The 17,381-nt window shown below is 36.6% G+C and overlaps 1 protein-coding gene across 6 annotated transcripts in view; it reads left to right on the forward strand.

Annotated features, from left to right (window-relative positions):
* Positions 1 to 17,381, forward strand: part of OSBPL6 (oxysterol binding protein like 6) — a 235,251-nt gene that overhangs the window by 118,164 nt on the left and 99,706 nt on the right. For all 6 annotated transcript variants that reach the window (XM_037848526.1, XM_037848528.1, XM_037848527.1 and 3 more), the window contains one exon: positions 16,336 to 16,591. In XM_037848526.1, the coding sequence (XP_037704454.1) occupies positions 16,490 to 16,591 (102 nt within the window). In that variant the 5' untranslated portion in view covers positions 16,336 to 16,489. The remainder of the gene's footprint in view (positions 1 to 16,335; positions 16,592 to 17,381) is intronic.

Below are 17,381 nucleotides of genomic sequence, written 5' to 3' on the forward strand. Positions count from 1 at the left end.
ATTTCGTTCTGCTTAAGTATGTTCTCCCTAAATTTTTACAAGCTTACTGATAAACTAGTATTATACGTACATTCTCAATTTCCTCTTAAAAATAGCGTAACTAGGAGGAGGGGCAAGATGGCGGCATAGAGAGGAGTGGAAGCTAAGCAGTTCCCCTGGAACAACTACAAAAAACCAGAAACAACTAGTAAATAATCCAGAATAACTGCGGGGGGACAAACGAGACCGTCCACTCATCATACACCAACCAGAATTGGGAGGAATGCCCGAGAACACAGCATAAAATCTGTAAGTAAAACCTGCGGAACCAGGTCGGGAGACCCCCTCCCCCATAGCCCGAGCTGCAGAGCCTCGTGGTGCCAGAGAGAAGCTCTCTCCCAGCAAGCAAATACAGCTCAGCTGAGCTCCAACTGGGGTTTTAAGTAGCGAGTGTGAACTGCTCACTACAGGTACGCATCCCCAAAAAACAGACAGAGGCTTTGGGTGACGACTGACCTGGGAGAGCCGGAGGGTCGCCTTGACTGTGTCTGAAGGGGACTATCTCTTTCTTTTTCGGCTCAGTGGAGAAAGCCCCAGTCATTTTAAGTTTCCACGGCTGTGACTCGGGGAAGGGCGAAGACAGCACAAGCAGAGAGCGAGACCATTGAAATGCTAATGACCTCCACCTGGGGGCTCTGTCTTCTCTAGAAGGAAAGGGGTGGGGCCCTTTCCATTCAGAACCAGACCCCAGAGCCTGGGGGAACCCGGCCACACCTCCTCACACCAGTCAAGAATTATAGGCTAACAGGCGTCACCTGCTGGGCAGAAAAGCACAGTGACTCGAGGCATCAAAGGGTGGAGCAATTTTTTAAGACACACCCGCAGGGAAACCAGATACTGAATATTTCTTCCCTCTGTTCTGGTCTGGGAAAACCTGATTTGGATAAACAAGGAAACCATGCCTAGACAACAGAAAATTACAACCTACACTAAGAAAAACAAAGTTATGGCCCAGTCAAAGGAACAAACATACACTTCAACTGAGATACAGGAATTTAAACAACTAATGCTAAATCAATTCAAAAAGTTTAGAGAAGATATTGCAAAAGAGATAGAGGCTGTAAAGGAAGCACTGGACATGTATACGGCAGAAATCAAAAGTTCAAAAAATCTACTGGTAGAATCTATGGAAATGAAAGGCACAACACAAGAGATCAAAGACACAATGGAAACATACAACAGCAGATCTCAAGAGGCAGAAGAAAACACTCAGGAACTGGAGAACAAAACACCTGAAAGCCTACACGCAAAGGAGCAGATGGAGAAAAGAATGAAAAAATATGAGCAATGTCTCCGGGAACTCAAAGATGAAACAAAGTACAATAATGTACGTATCACTGGTGTCCCAGAAGGAGAAGAGAGGGGAAAGGGGGCAGAAGCAATAATAGAGGAAATAATTAATGAAAATTTCCCATCTCTTAAGAAAGACATAAAATTACAGATCCAAGAAGCGCAGCGTACTCCAAACAGAAGAGATATGAATAGGCCTAAGCCAAGACACTTAATAATCAGATTATCAAATGTCAAAGACAAAGAGAGAATCCTGAAAGCAGCAAGAGAAAAGCAATCCATTACATACAAAGGAAGCTTAATAAGACTATGTGCAGATCTCTCAGTAGAAACCATGGAGGCAAGAAGGAAGTGGTGTGATATGTTTAAGATACTGAAAGAGAAAAACCACCAACCAAGAATCCTGTATCCAGCAAAGCTGTCCTTCAAATATGAGGGAGAGCTCAAAATATTTTCTGACAAACAGACAATGAGAGACTTTGTGAACAAGATACCTGCCCTACAGGAAATACTAAAGGGAGCACTACAGGGTGATAGAAGACAGGAGTGAGTGGTTTGGAACACAATTTTGGGACATGGTAGCACAACAATGTAAGTACACTGAACAAAGGTAACTATGAATACGGTTGAGAGAGGAAGATGGGGAGCACGTGAGACACCACAAGAAAGGAGGAAAGATAATGACCGGGACTGTGTAACTTGGTGAAATCTTGAGTATTCAACAATTTTGATAAAATGTACAAATATGTTCTTTTACGAGGGAGAACAAGCAAATGTCAACCTTGCAAGGTGTTAAAAATGGGGAGGCATTGGGGGAGGGATGCAATCAGCATAAACTAGATACTGTAACTAATAGAATCACTGTATTATGCTTCCTTTAATGTAACAAAGGTGATATACTAAGGTAAATGCAGATAAGAGGGGGGGATAGGAGAGGCATGTTAGACACTTGACATTGGTGGTATCGTCTGATTCTTTATGGTGGGCAATGTCCATGATCAACTGTACAAATACTAGAAATCACTTCATGAACCAGAACAAATGTATGACAATACAATTAGAAGTTAATAATAGAGGGGCATATAGGAAAGAACTATATACCTATTATAAACTATATACTACAGTTAGTAGTATTTCAACATTTTTTCATAAACAGTAACAAACGTACTATATCAATACTAGGAGTCAACAATTGAGGGGGGTTGGTTAGGGATAGGGGAGGATTAGAGTTTCCTTTTCTTTTTTTTTTCTTTTTTCATCTTTCACTTTATTTCTTGTCTGGAGTAATGAAAAGTTTCTAAAAATTGAACAAAAATTAAGTGTGATGGATGCACAGCTGTATGAGGGTACCCAGGGGCAAGTGATTGTACACTTTGGATCTTTGGATAATTGTATGGTATCTGAACAATCTCAATAAAAATGAAAAAAAAAAAAAAAAAGGCAAAAAAAAAGAAAAATAGCGTAACTAGACAGGTTGCATAAACTGAGCAATGTGGCCTGGTAATGATGACATTTATATAAAATATAATAAAATGAAGATATGCTGATGCTTCAAATATAACCTATTTAAGGAGTCAGTTAAGTTTAGTAAGAAATATAAATAAGGTTTTTGTAAGCTTAATTACCTGGATTTCAAAGAATCTGGTTCTTAATTACTTTGATATTTGTTACCTCAGTATGTGGAAGAATTTGGATTTGTAGTGGTTTTGTTAATTACGGTCAGTATATAATCAGGTTAGTAAGTGCTGTTATGAATGGCGAAGACATAATTCTTGGCTTCAAGATTGTATTCTAGTTGGACTATACTTGTGCCAGGGCATAGGAGAAGACAGTCGTATTTAAAGTACCTGCCAATTATTTTAATAAAGGAATAAAAATACTGGAAGAATTTTTTTTTTAAAAAGATTAAAAGATGACCTCAAGGAAGACCTCATAGAATAAATGACACTTCTAAGACCTTTAAATAAGAAAGTGGCATTTGAATAACTAGAGCTCTGAACTAGCTCTTTTTAGAAGCTTAACTAAATTTTGTGATCTAACAGATTTCTGGAATTATTTAGTACTTGGGAATAATGTTAAGAAAAATTTGAGTGTTTTTCTGGAGATAAATTCCTTGATTATTGAAGAGCTGATTGTTTTTCAGACTTGGGGTCATGTGACCTTTGAAGGTAGTGCTGGATTGGACTGACAGATTTTAGGCATAATGTAAAGGAATAATTTGTGTGTTGTGAGTATAAAGTTTATAAATGCCTGGCTGTGTTCCAAACCCCAGCATAAATTTCTTCCTTCTTCTATTATGTTGTATCTCTGTCTCTTCTCTGCTTCATAACTACTGTTATTGGAAGGTAGTATGCATGTTCAAAGATCTTTGTAAATTGTTTCATATTTCTTTCTAATTGTATGCATTCTGGATAAATAAAGACTATAGGTGGGATGGATATTATTTTTATTATTTTCTGTACTAAGATGATCATATTTTCTGATTAAAGTGAATTTTGTTTGTTGTAGTAAGAAGTTTGTGAAAGTAAATTTTGTTTGTATCTGACTACAAAACCTGAATCGACATGGAGAGTTGTAGAAGGTTTGAGAAAGTGAATTTTGTTTGTTGTAGTCATTGCTGACTACAAGCCCTGAATGGATATCAAAAATTGTAGGTTTATAAAAGTGAATTCTGTCTGTCATAGTCAATGCTGACCAAAAATTTGATAAGTCTGTTTATAATATTAAAAAAAAACTTTTGTGTCAAACTGTATATTCATACAAAACTGAAGTTTAGTTTTCTCCCTGTTAAAATAATGTGGATTTTTAATCTGCTCTTAATGAAAAGTTATAAAAGTTTCTCTTAAAGATCCAAGTACTCTGTCTAAAAGACAAAAATTTTATATCAGAATAATATCCTTGTTAATGCTTATGTTAACCATATCATCCTTTATTTCAAAAGTCAAGTCTTCTCACTTGTAAAGGAAAGCTGTTACAAAGAATTTGTTCTTCTACCTTGAAAAAAGTGAGGTGCTGTAACAGTTTAACATTACATAGGAAGTGTTTGGGAAGTATTACAGTGGCTAAAGGGGATTTTCTATCCTTTTGTTATCTAAATTTTTATGGATGAAATGTTATTCATATATTTAGAGATTGTATAAAAATTTCTGAAGACTTGGCAATGTTCTTACTGTCCATGTTATATCCTGATACTGATCTGTATGATGTTAGACAATGGTATGATGTTGTTAGTCATGGTTTTAGTTATTCTTAGGAAAAAGCTACAGGTCATGGAAACAGCCACATTTACTTGTCAGTCAAGCTGCTTTGCTCTAATGCGTCTCTAAAAGTATATGTGGTACCTCTGGGTTTTAGGGCTTATCTGGCATAGGAACAATCTGGAAGTTTTAAGTGTCTGAAAAAATAACTTAGGTACCCGTCTCCCCAAGAACATCAACTGGTTGCATTCCCCTACCCTATTATGTTGACATCCTTTTTCAGCATGAAGAAATTAGAATGGTCATTGCCCAAGTATCCCTGAAGATTGAAAGAATGATCAAATGAGATAGAGTTGTAACTGAGAAGTTAGGATTTAACAAATGATTATGACTACTGAATCATTATGTAGATATTTCTTTTTAGTATCTAGTGTATTAGAATAGATGGAAGGAAATACCTGAAATTATGGAACTATAACCTTTACTGTACTTTGAAATGTGCTCTATAACTACTTGTTGAACTGTACTTTGAAATTTATCACTTTTCTCTATATATGTTATATTTCACAATAAAAAATGTTTAAAAGATGAAAGAAAATAAAAAGTAAATTAAAAAAAGTATTGCAGTTAATTTGCTTGAATTTCTTAGGCTGACAAAATCTACAATAATATTTGTGTTTCTTCTTTTTCAATATGGTTAACTCTTACTACTTTCTGCTTTTACCTTTGTCTTAAACCCTGAACAAATAAAACAATCTCTCTGATAAAAATATGTAAATAAATAAATAAAAAGTAAATGTGGTCAGCTGTAGGTCAGAGCTTCATCTGCAACAAGGAGGGACATTAAAAGAGAGGCAGGAAAAATATAAAAATTATGTTTTACCTGTTAAGTAACATAACCCTGGTAAATGTGTAAAGGTAAAACAGGACAAAACCTCTGCTGTAGTTTGTCAATATAAGACAACTGTCAAATGTTTTTATTTCTAAAAGAAGCTTCACTTTAAAATGCTTATAAGAAAATTAGGGCTTAGATGTAAGCTCTTACAACAGTCACATTTACTCTTGAGCTTACCTGGTAGTTCACTGGAACTGTAGGTATCTCTGTAACACCTGAGACTCAGAGTAAAAGAGATCAGACTTCAGTTAGATATGTGAATGAAGCTGATCTGGTTAAGACTAAGGTAAATCAGAATACAGGGTTAAAGATAATATTGTCTGCATTTTAAACTTCTGTGTGAGATCAAAAGAAGAGATGTTTATTTTGTCCAAAATCTAAATTTTCTGTAGCACAGTAGCTAATTTAACCTCTCAAGTCAGTTTATTTAAACAACCTAATACATCTTTATTTGACATGGAACCTAGAATAAGGAATAAAATCTTAATACTCTGTATAAGTTAATGTTATACCCTGATACATTTCAGGGTAGCTTCAACAGAATATGAAAAAGTATTTGCAAAGTCTCTTGAGGGACTGGAGAAGTGGTGGAACTATTACACTTCTCCACCTGGGGAATTCCTGATGTTCTCTTAAGCAGTACGGGCTTCCAATTTAATAAGCCAAGACCTCAATTTTGAGGCTTGCCCTTATGAAACTTATTTCTGTAACAGTAAAGCTAAGCCTACCTATAATTAATGCCTAAGAGTCACCCCCAGAGAAGCTTTTTTGTTGTTCAGATGTGGTCTCTCTCTCTAAGCCAAACTCTGAAACCCTGGTGTCTCAGTAATTGGTCATTTGAGTGCATCAGGCAAAAAATCCACCAGCTTTGTCCAGTAACAATTATTTATGTATTCAGTTTCCATTATCTGTTAAATTTTCTTGTTCACCCTATATTACCTTGCCTTTTTTTGATGACTTCCTCAATTTTATCTTTCTTGCAACTGATTAGATTTTTCTTCAGAGTCATTCTGTGCTTCTTTAATATCATTTTAATTAATGCATTTAAATTCTGGAGTGTATTTGTTTCCTTAATTTCTTGCCTGTGCCACTTCCCTTTGCATTTGAGTCTGTCTTATCCCTTAAGCAAAGTCCCTGTTTTTTCTTTAAATTTTGTGAAAATGCAAAGTACTTGTGCTTTAGCGCTACCTCTCTCCTATTGCTAGGATAAACATTCCAGACAAACCCTCCATCTACCTTTTGCATATAACAGTTTTCTGTCCTTTTGAGGGAAGAATATTTTCATAGATATTGTGCACACAATTTTTTTTCACATTACTTTTCTTTGTGTGAAGTTTGTTCTTTGCCAAAAGATTATCTGTGCCAATTATTCTTGGTTCAACTCCATGTTTACTTGGTTAGCATTCAAATCTTCCTTTAAAATGTACCCTGGAGCGTGGCCATGTAGGTTGTAGGTTTGTGTTGTTAATTTACATAGCAAGTGGCCTAAGGAGAGTGGAGAGAGTGGAGCCTTCATCATCAACAGTCAAAAAACTTATGTCTTTGTGTACTTTTTTCCTCCTTATTTTTGTAAACTGTGGTACAGAGAGCAGATGTGGGGTGGGGTGGAGTGGGCTGGGGTTAGCAGTCTGTATTTTAGGGGTGGGTGTTGGTACTTGTCTGTGATGCTCTTAGGAAGCAAAGAGCAAGACACGGCTGCATATGTGTAGTTGCTAGGAGCCTCAGAAAGCTGTTGTTCTGCAACAAGCTCTTGCCCTGTGCCTCTTCTCCCTCATCTCTCCAGTTTGGAGGAAACTGGTGTTATTGGCCGACTTCTTCCTATAGCACTTTCTCCCTGTCTGGAGAAGGGAAGATACATTGGTTTCAGTGTCCTGGTTTGGTCCTGAATGAAGAGATTTCTAGCAGATATCCCTCAGATTTTGTGGCATGTGGCGCCCTCTATTCCTAGCGTAAGTACTGATGATCTTTATTTTTAAATCCTTGTGGTCCCTGTTTTTTAGTCATTTTTCTAGGAGAGAACTTCACCAAATCTTATGGGGCCATCTTTCCTAGAAGTCTCTAGCTTGTGTTCTTGGAATCAGTCAGTCCTTTTTTTTTTTTTCCTCACCTGTGGATTAGTGACCTTAGAAATAAAAATGAATATCTACTTCTAATCTTTTAGAAAAGAAAAAACTTTAATACATAAAGACAATAGGCATTCATTGCCCTGGTGATGACCTTGATAGAAAACTAATTTATTCCACCCAGCAGTACAAGGGTGACATCTACATTAATACAATCAATAGATAGGAATGTCCTGCCCAGGTGGCTTGTCATTTCATAATGATCAAAAAGCAAATATATAACTACTATGAACGCTTCTGGGGTAAATATTGTTGCTTCAAAATATACTGAAAATATGCTGAAAACAACCTAAATGTCACAATAAAAGATTGATTAAACATATTGTGGTATGGCCACTTGGTGTCATTATATGTAGTGATGACAAATGATACTGTTGATGTTTCTTTGTTCAAAGGAAGCCTGTTAGCAATATATTGTTGATTGAAAAAGCATATTACAAGTCAGTATGAATATTATTCTCTTACTTTGGTTAAGGTAGAACCAAAAATGTTAACAGTTGTTATCTGAGTGATGAAATTAGAGGCAATTTTTTGAGGCAATTTAAATAGTTTTCATTTGTCTGTATTTTAAAATTTTTTCCTATGGTGACTATAGTAGATTTTATTATTGTGCCTAAGTATTCACTGCCTCTCCCTCTTGGAGGATTCTACTTTCTGATTTCATTGACCTTCAGTTTATCCAGGTGACTTGCTTTGGCCAATAAGATGTGAGTGAAAGTGACATATGCCACCTACAAGCAGAACTTTAAGAACCATCCCCTGGTTCTGCATGGATCCTTTGCGTCCTTTACAGGGGAGTGCTCCTTCAGGCTGAAATGAAGAGGACACAGAGCAGAGCTGCAGCTAATCTCTAAAGGACATATAACATGAGCAAGAAATAGACCTTCCTGTAATCTTTTAAGGTTTGGGGGTTGTTTGTTACCACATCACAACTTAGCCTAAGCTGGCTAATACAATGAACTTGAATTTTATGGGTATTAAGGAAAAAAATACAAGTTTTCTCAAAATGCCTGCTGATGAAAGAAACCAATTTTAACAGATCAAAATACCTTTAATATGCATCCATATAAAGATATCTTTTAAGGAAAACTTAGCATTTGGGTTTTTCCCATAAGATAATTTATGAAATGGAAAATAATTATCAATATCTGAAGATTCTCAGTGTAAAAAGTGTTCAGGTTTTGTCACCTTTGCTGACTCAGCATCTCCATTTAGTACAAGGATGAATGTCTAAAAATAACTATGACCTTGCAACTCTCCCTGGAGCACTCTTTGGGCATATGCAGAGGAAGCTGTCATGCTGGCTTTTCTACTCCATGGCTTTAGTGCACTGCTAGGCACAGGGTGAATTATCGCTAAGTCTGTACTGATCCTGAAGCAACACTTCCTACATACATTGCAACAGTTTGCAGCGGCTTTATTGGAATGTGCCCTTCTGAAAGTTAGATGTAATTGTTACTGCACCTTTCGAAAGGTGCAGGGTGGGGATTTCCTCAGAGATTCAGAAGGGAGATGTTGGGTGTGACTGCCTCTCCTCTCCTGAGGGTTTTCCAGCAGCAGCTGGCAATTAAAGAGAGAACTGGAAGAATGAGTGGTGGTGCTGGTGGCCCTCAGCCTGTGCTTTATTAAAAGTCATCTTTGGTATGTGTGCCATCTACACTGCACTGTAGGTTACCTTAGGTGACGTCTTTAAATAACCTCAGTTTTTATTGTGGCAGACTGAACTTTCACATCATCTCCACTCTGGCCTCTCCATACTTACGAGTGTCTCTTCTAAACTCCATAGCACTCGCTGCTTCTTTTATCGAAGCACTTCTTGAATGGTGTTTAAATTGTCTTTTAAATAAATTCAAACTTACAGGAACAGTTGCAAAAACAATACAAACCCCATACACAGAACTCCAACATACCCCAACCCCCCCCAATACCCCCATCCACCAACTTTAACATCCTGTCACACCACCATTTCTTTCTTTCCCTCCCTCCCTCCCTCCCTATCATTCATCATCTGTTACTCTGTCTTTGAACATATGAGAGCAAGCTGCACCTCCTTGAACAAACAATATAATTCACATATACATTTCCCATGAACAAGAATATTCTTTTATGCAATTCCATTAAGCGCAGCTAAGAAGTTCAAGAAATTCAACATTGATACAAAGCTTACATTCTATATTTCCTTTTTTTTTTTTTCTTATGTCCCAACTGTGTCCCTTTGACACACCCTCCTGTCCTCCACCCTCAGATCTCATTCAGGATCATCCTTAGCATTCAATTGTCATTATCTATTTAGACTGTCTTTTTTTTTTTTTTTTTCAATTGTGGAAACATACATACAGCCTAAATCTTCCCATTCCAACCCCTCCCTAGCATTCCATTAGTGGGATTAATCACATTTAGAATGTTGCAATGCTATTATCTTCCCACCATCCATTACTAGAAATTTCCCTTCACCCCAAGCAGAAACCCTACACTCATTTCTTAACTCGCCATTGCCCCTTCCCCCACTTCTTGTAACCCATACTCTACTTTTCGTCTCTATGGTCATATTCTCTGATACTTTCTTTGTGTTTACTGTGGGGCTTAAATTTAACTTCTTAAATCTATAACAATCTTGTTTTTCTTTGATACCAACTTCAATAGGACACATAAACTATGTTCCTATACTCCTCCATTCCCCCACCTTTACGTAGTTCTTCTCAAAAATTACATATTTTACATTGAGTCTAAAACCACTGATTTATCATTACAGTTTATGTATTTTAGAACCTGTAGGAAGTAAATAGTGGAGTTACAAATCAAAAATACAGTAGTATTAGTATTTATATTTACCATGTGATCTTTACTGGAAATCTTTATTTCTTCATGTAGTTTCAGTCAATTGTTCAGTGTCCCTTACTTTCAGCCTGCTCAACTCCCTTTAGCATTTCTTATAGGACTGATCTACTGGTGATGAAGTCCCTCAGCTTTTGATTATCCAGGAATGTTTTCATCTTCCCCTCATTTTTACCCTTCAGGTGTTTGTGAATTCTCCAAGTCTCTGATGGTTATTGACTTCTATTTGTATTCCATTGCTGTCAGAGATTTTAAAATTTATTGAGGCTTGTTTTATGTCCCAGCATACGGTCCATTTTGGAGAAAGATCCGTGATCACTAGAGAAGAATGTGTGTTCTGGTGACCTGGGATGTAATGTTCTGTATATGTCTGTTAAATTTCTCTACATCTCTCTCTCCTTTCTTTGTTTCTCTGTCGGTAGGGCTCCTTTTAGTATCTGAAGTAGGGCAGGTCTTTTATTAGCAAAATCTCTCAGCATTTGTTTATCTGTGAAAAATTTAAGCTTTCCCTAAAATTTGAAGGAGAGTTTTGCTGGATAAAGTATTCTTGGTTGGAAATTTTTCTCTCTCAGAATTTTTCTCTCTCTCTGCCCTGCCTCCCTAACCACCCAGACACATGCCCCACATTCAGGGCGGACACCAACAACAACACACCCAAACTTAGTGCACCAATTGAACCCCACAAGAATCAGATCCCCACAAAATACAAAGACAAAGTTGGGGGAAACTGACTTGAGGTGAATAGGTGACTTGCGGACACCATCTGCTGGTTAGTCAGAGAAAGTGTACACCACCCAGCTGTAGATCTGACAAGTTAGAGGTTGGTATTTTTTATAACCTGAAAGAACCCTATCAAGTAAAGCAAATGCCAAGAGGCCAAAAACAACAGAAATCTTAAAGCATATGATAAAACCAGATGATATGGAGAACCCAATCCCAAACACCCAAATCATAAGCTCAGAAGAGACACAGTACTTGGTGCAATTAATCAAAGAACTAAAATGAAAGAATGAGAGCATGGCACAGGATATAAAGGACATGAAGAAGACCCTAGAAGAGCATAAAGAAGACATTGCAAGAGTAAATAAAAAAATAGAAGATCTTATGTAAATAAAAGAAACTGTTGGCCAAATTAAAAAGACTCTGGATACTCATAATACAAGATTAGAGGAAGTTGAGCAACAACTCAGCCTCCTCGAGGACCACAGAACAGAAAATGAATGAACAAAAGAAAGAATGGAGAAAAAAATCAAAAAAATTGTAATGGGTCTCAGGGATATGATATAGAAAATAAAATGTCCAAATTTAAGACTCATTGGTGTCCCAGAAGGGGAAGAGAAGGGTAAAGGTCTAGAAAGAGTATTCAAGGAAATTGTTGGGGAAAACTTCCCAAACCTTCTACACAATATAAATACACAAAGCATAAATGCCCAGAGAACTCCAAATAGAAAAAATCCAAATAAAACCACTCCAAGACATATTCTGATCAGACTGTCAAATACTGAAGAGAAGGAGCAAGTTCTGAAAGCAGCAAGAGAAGAGCAATTCACCACATACAAAGGAAACAACATAAGACTAAGTTGTGATTACTCAGCGGCCAGCATGGAGGTGAGAAGGCAGTGGCATGACATATTTAAATTGTCTTTTTAGTAGAATTTTTCCCCAACTAGATTGTGAACTTGCATTAGTTAGCATTTGTTTTCTTTTTCTTTTTTTTTTAAATTTTTATGGAAAATTTCAAACATACATAAAAGTAGAGAGAATATAAAAACCAAATCCTCTTTTACACATCATTTCAATGATTGTTAACATTCTGCCATTGTTTCAGCTATTCTCCTCACACTTTTAAAAAATTTTCCAAAGCAAATCCCAGAGAGGTTGGATCATTTTACCTGTCAATACTTAAGTATATATTTCTAACAAATAAGGATTTTTTAAAATAGAACCACAATACCATTTTCACATCCAATAAAATTAACAAGTCCTTATTTCATCTGATGTCCACTTTGTGTTCAGTTTTCACCAGTGATCTCAATAAATCCAATTTACAGAGGTTGATTTGAAACACTATCCAAACAAGATCCATGTATGGTATTTAGTTATAAATCTCTTAAGTTTCTTTTATTCTATAACAGTTTCTCTTCCCTTTGTCTGTTGTACCATGTTTAAAAAACTGTGTGTCATGTAGTTTCTCCCACATTTTGGATTTGGCTGATTGGGTTCTCGTATTATTTAATATGAACGTTTGAAGTTCCTTTGTCTCCGTAGCTTCAGCACCAAGCTCAAAGAAGGCTCTGAAATCAGTGGTTGGTAATCAGTGATTTGCCCTCGATTCCTTATCTGTGGAATGTACATAATATCTGATGTGCTAACTTTACACAGTGTTTTTTAATAGGTCATTTGAAATGTTATGTGTAGAATTGCTTCTTAAAGTTATTCATCCATTCATTCATTCATTTTTTACTGAGTGCCTGTTATAATGAGGGTCTGTTTTAGTCCCTGATGATTCAGTAGTGAATAAAACAAAGTCTTTACCCTCATATGTTATAAGCTCATGATGATCAAAATCAGGTAATCCCAATTTCAAATGTCTTTTCTGGATACATGCAATTTGTGGTGACTGTAAACAGCAAGTTTATTCCAAAAGTCTTCCCTACCAACTTTTGCTTTAGTTAGGTCCCTGAATCATTAATCTGAATTTTATGTCACTCTGTGTAAATGGAAATGTTACAGCACTTTGCAACAAGAGTAGTGATCCCATTCATATGAAGGAGGAATGAGGAAGAGAAATGAGATGTTCAGCACTCATATTGCTGTTATTTTCATCACAGTACTGTTTTCATTGAGTATGATAACTATGTTAGTGTTGACTTTAACATCTATGGTCTTTCTTTGGTTTAGAATATTATTTAGGCAGTTTTTGAAAATGTGTTTCAATAGAGATGAAGTATTTTTTTATATCACAGCAATTCTTACACTCTAGGAATGAAGAATAAGTAGACAGAACCTAGTAATGGAGCTTTGACACTGTTACTTTTGTAGTGTATTCTGAAATACAGCAGGTGATCAAATGATTGATTGATAATCAGGTTTGGAATTATAATCAGTGTTGGAAGGATCTTTTTTTAAAAATTCAATTTATTGAGATATATTCACAAACCATACACTCATCCAAAGTGTACAATCAGTTGTTAACAGTGCCGTTATATAGTTGTGCATTCATCACCATATTCAATTTTTGAACATTTTCATTCCCACAAAAAAAAAAAAGGAGTTAAGAATAAAAATTAAAGTAAAAAAGAATACCCAAAACATCCCATCCCCCCATCCCTCTCTATTATTCATTTACTTTTTGTCCCCATGTTTCTACTCATCTATCTATACACTGGTTAAAGGGAGAGTGAGCCACAAGGTTTTCACAATCACACAGTTTCACAGTATAAGCTGTATAGTTATACAGTTGTCTTCAAGAATCAGGGCTACTGGGTTGCAGTTTGATAGTTTCAGGTATTTCCTTCTAGCTATTCCAATACACTAAAACCTAGTATCTATATTGTGCATAAGAATGCCCACCAGCATGACCTCTTGACTCCATTTGAAATCTTGCAGCCACTGAAGGTTTGTTTCATTTCTCTTCTCCCTTTTGGTCAAGAAGGCTTTCTCAATCACTCAGTGCTGGGTCCAGGTTCATCCCCAAGAGCCACATCACATGTTGCCAGGGAGATTTACACCCCTGGGAGTCATGTCCATGTAGGTGGTAAGGGCAGTGAGTTTACTTACAGAGTTGGCTTAGAAATAGAGGCCACATCTGAGCAACAAAAGATGTTCTCTGGGGGTGACTCTTAGGCACAATTATAAGAAAGCTTAGCCTCTCCTTTGCAGTAACAGGCTTCGTAAGTGCAAGCCCCAAGATTGAGGGCTCGACCTTCTAAATTGGTAGTCCCCAATGCTTGTGAGAGTATAAATAATTCCCCAGGTGGGGAAGTTTAATTTGCCAGTCCCTCAAGGGGGCTTTGCAAATACATTTTTATTCTCTGCCTGATTTATTCTGGGATGTATCGGGGCTTCATACTAACCTATACAAACCAACCAGGGAAGGATCTTTAAAGGACATTTCCTTCAACTTTTTATTAGGTGCTTGAATCCTTTTTTGTTTAAAACAAACAAACAAAAAAACACACCAAGACCAATAATTAGTAGAAACAGCAACAATAACCTCATAAAACAGTTCTTAGAGTGAATTACATTCTATCACTCAACTTTTCTTAATTTTTGATATTCAACATATTCATAATTATAATTCAACTGAAGTGTTGCCTTTTCATCATTCAGGTTACCCTACAAATCTCATTTTAAATTAAAACAGAATCCAAGGTGTTAGTGTGGTGTTAATGAGGAAAATACAGCTGGCTGCTGTTGGAAAAGAAAAAAGTCCAAAAAGTGGAAATGTTGGCTCTCAAAGTAGTTTGGATTGAATTTGCTTCCAAAAGGATAGCAGTTTAATGAGTGGTTGTCTCGCCTCATCCCTCGGTGGCACTTGAGCACATCACAAAACCACCATACTTTTGGCTCAGGTGTCAGGATCGACTTGTAAAACAACTATGGGCCAGAAAACAAAGTACATCAAATTGAGGATGTATGCACTGTTCTTGCCTTCTGTTTGCTGGCACCAGAGCTTGGCTTCAGAAACGTTACTCACACTTATTAAACTGCCTTCATAAAACAAAAAGATTAGATGATCATCTATCAAGTGTCAGCTTGTTGGTGCTTTTTGCCAGTTCTAAATGAAACTTCATTTTTGACCAAAAAAGGAGCTCTACAACTCTTTGCATTTCTATTTGCCCGAATACTCGTTTTGTTTCAAGGGAAAGCCTTACAGTTTTGGGAACAAGTGGCTTTTATTTTTTCCTGTGGCAACAATGAATTTGAAATCTTAAGAAAGGATTACAAGTTCTATTCACTAGACTCTAATTTCTCCAGTTTATAATAATTTCCCCTTTAGTTATTGGGATTTTAAAAAAATATATTCTACAACCAGGTGACCATCAGAATCCTAATTATCACATGCAGGGCCATATGATCCACTAACACAATCTTGCAAGTTTTTAAACTATAACTATTCGTAGTTTTTATATGCAGATTTTACATGATATATGTAAATCACTCATTAGGTTTGTTTGTTAACATGGTCTATCACATATTTGTATCTGATCCATCCCAAATGTCTCCTCTGAGCTCCAGACCAACATTTCTAAGTGTCTGTCACCATTTGAATGCCTCAGTGGTATCTCAAACTCAGTATGTCTGAAACCATATCAAAGACCTTTCCCTCAGTCCTTTGACCAGCTCTCTCGCAGTGACCGGCACCCCCGTCCTGGGAGTGATCCTTTACCCTGTCTTTCCCTGATCCTCCACATTTAGTCTTGATCTACAGGACCAAAGTTCAGGGCTCACTTTTCTTGGGTCTAAAGATTGATTTCTGTTCATCCCCAGCAGCTTTATTTCCCAAACGCTGCTAAAGGACCTGCGCAGCTGTTGTGTGCTTCCTTTAAGGAAGAGCACCATTAAAATGGTGGCTAGAACTTTTCCTTCCATCTTAGAAGAGGATAAAGTTTACCTTAGTGATCTAACTTCTTGGCCAGAGATGTACAGGTTACTGTTTAAGCTTTTGATCTTATGTCATTGTGCTTAACTTTTTTTTTAACATACCTGTGTTACATTTGTGGGGAGATACAGCCATTTTAACTGTGCTTCTCCTGGACACAAGCTTTTAACTTCAGCATTAACAATGTAATGCTTTTCTCGTTTACCTTAATCTAGAGGAAAAAACAATGTTTCCTAATATGTCAGTTTTTCCTTTCTACTAATGCCAGTTAATATTTTTTTCTTAAAGTATAATGATCTTTTCATTTGTTTTTTGAATTACATGAAGTGTTTTTGTTTGTTTTGCTTTTAGGTGTTTTGGACATCCTCAGAATTTGCCTCATTTTCTATTCAAAACTGATTCATGCAATGGAATAAAGCTGGAAAATCATCTACTTCTTCATCTCTGAGTTTGCAACAAGATTGGGATGTTTTTAAGTGCGTATAACTAGACTCTAACTGCAACTATGAGTTCCGACGAGAAGGGCATATCCCCTGCTCATAAAACATCCACTCCTACCCATAGAAGTGCCTCTTCTTCAACATCCTCCCAAAGGGATAGTAGGCAGGTAAGAGAAGAGCATAAAGTACATTTTGTTGTTTTACCTAAATACAGTAGTAATGATATAATGGGATTGCTACTTAATTATGAAATTTTGCTGTGACATCTTTTATTCCACAGGAAAACTCGTTTTCTGTAGATCTAACTAAAAATGTCACCAAGATCTTACTCTTGCTTTTCTGTTGTTTAGGATTCTTTCTCAGAGTGCAGAAAGGGGACTAGGGGAAGTCCTACAGTGTTCTTGCTGTCTGTACCTAGAGAGGAAAGCCAGAATCAGCAATTTGAATGTTCTGCTTTCCCCATGTTCATTTGTAAGATGGGAAAAGGATCTATGAACCAGCAAAGAACTTTTTCTTACAAGTCTCTTATAGGCCTGCCAAGTGCTAAATTCTGTTTGGTGTTTTTTGGAACCTGGTAACTAAGAGCCAGATTCAAAACTTAGGATACAAATAAAATTTTATCAGGGAATTAAGAGCAGTGAGAATCCAGACAACATTTAAAGTCAGTAGAAAAAAGTAAGCTGATGTTGTTTAATTATGGTAGAAAACATCCATTGTCCCATTTGAGTCAATTCCTTAAATTACTTTTGTTTACAGAGTCACTTAATTACTACCTTAGTAGCTATTCTGCTGTTGGAATTGTGTGAAGATCAATCATATGAACCCTCTTCATTGTCAAAACAGGTGGTGGTTTTGTCCAGCATGTGTCTGAGTATAATTATTTTCCCGTGTAAAATTATCTCATAACTGAAGTTTTGATGTGTAACTGGAAGTTCACCATAAGCAGATGTTGCTAAC

The sequence above is a fragment of the Choloepus didactylus genome, chromosome 9 (genome assembly GCF_015220235.1).
Source record: "Choloepus didactylus isolate mChoDid1 chromosome 9, mChoDid1.pri, whole genome shotgun sequence".
NCBI classification, from domain to species: Eukaryota; Metazoa; Chordata; class Mammalia; order Pilosa; family Megalonychidae; genus Choloepus; species Choloepus didactylus.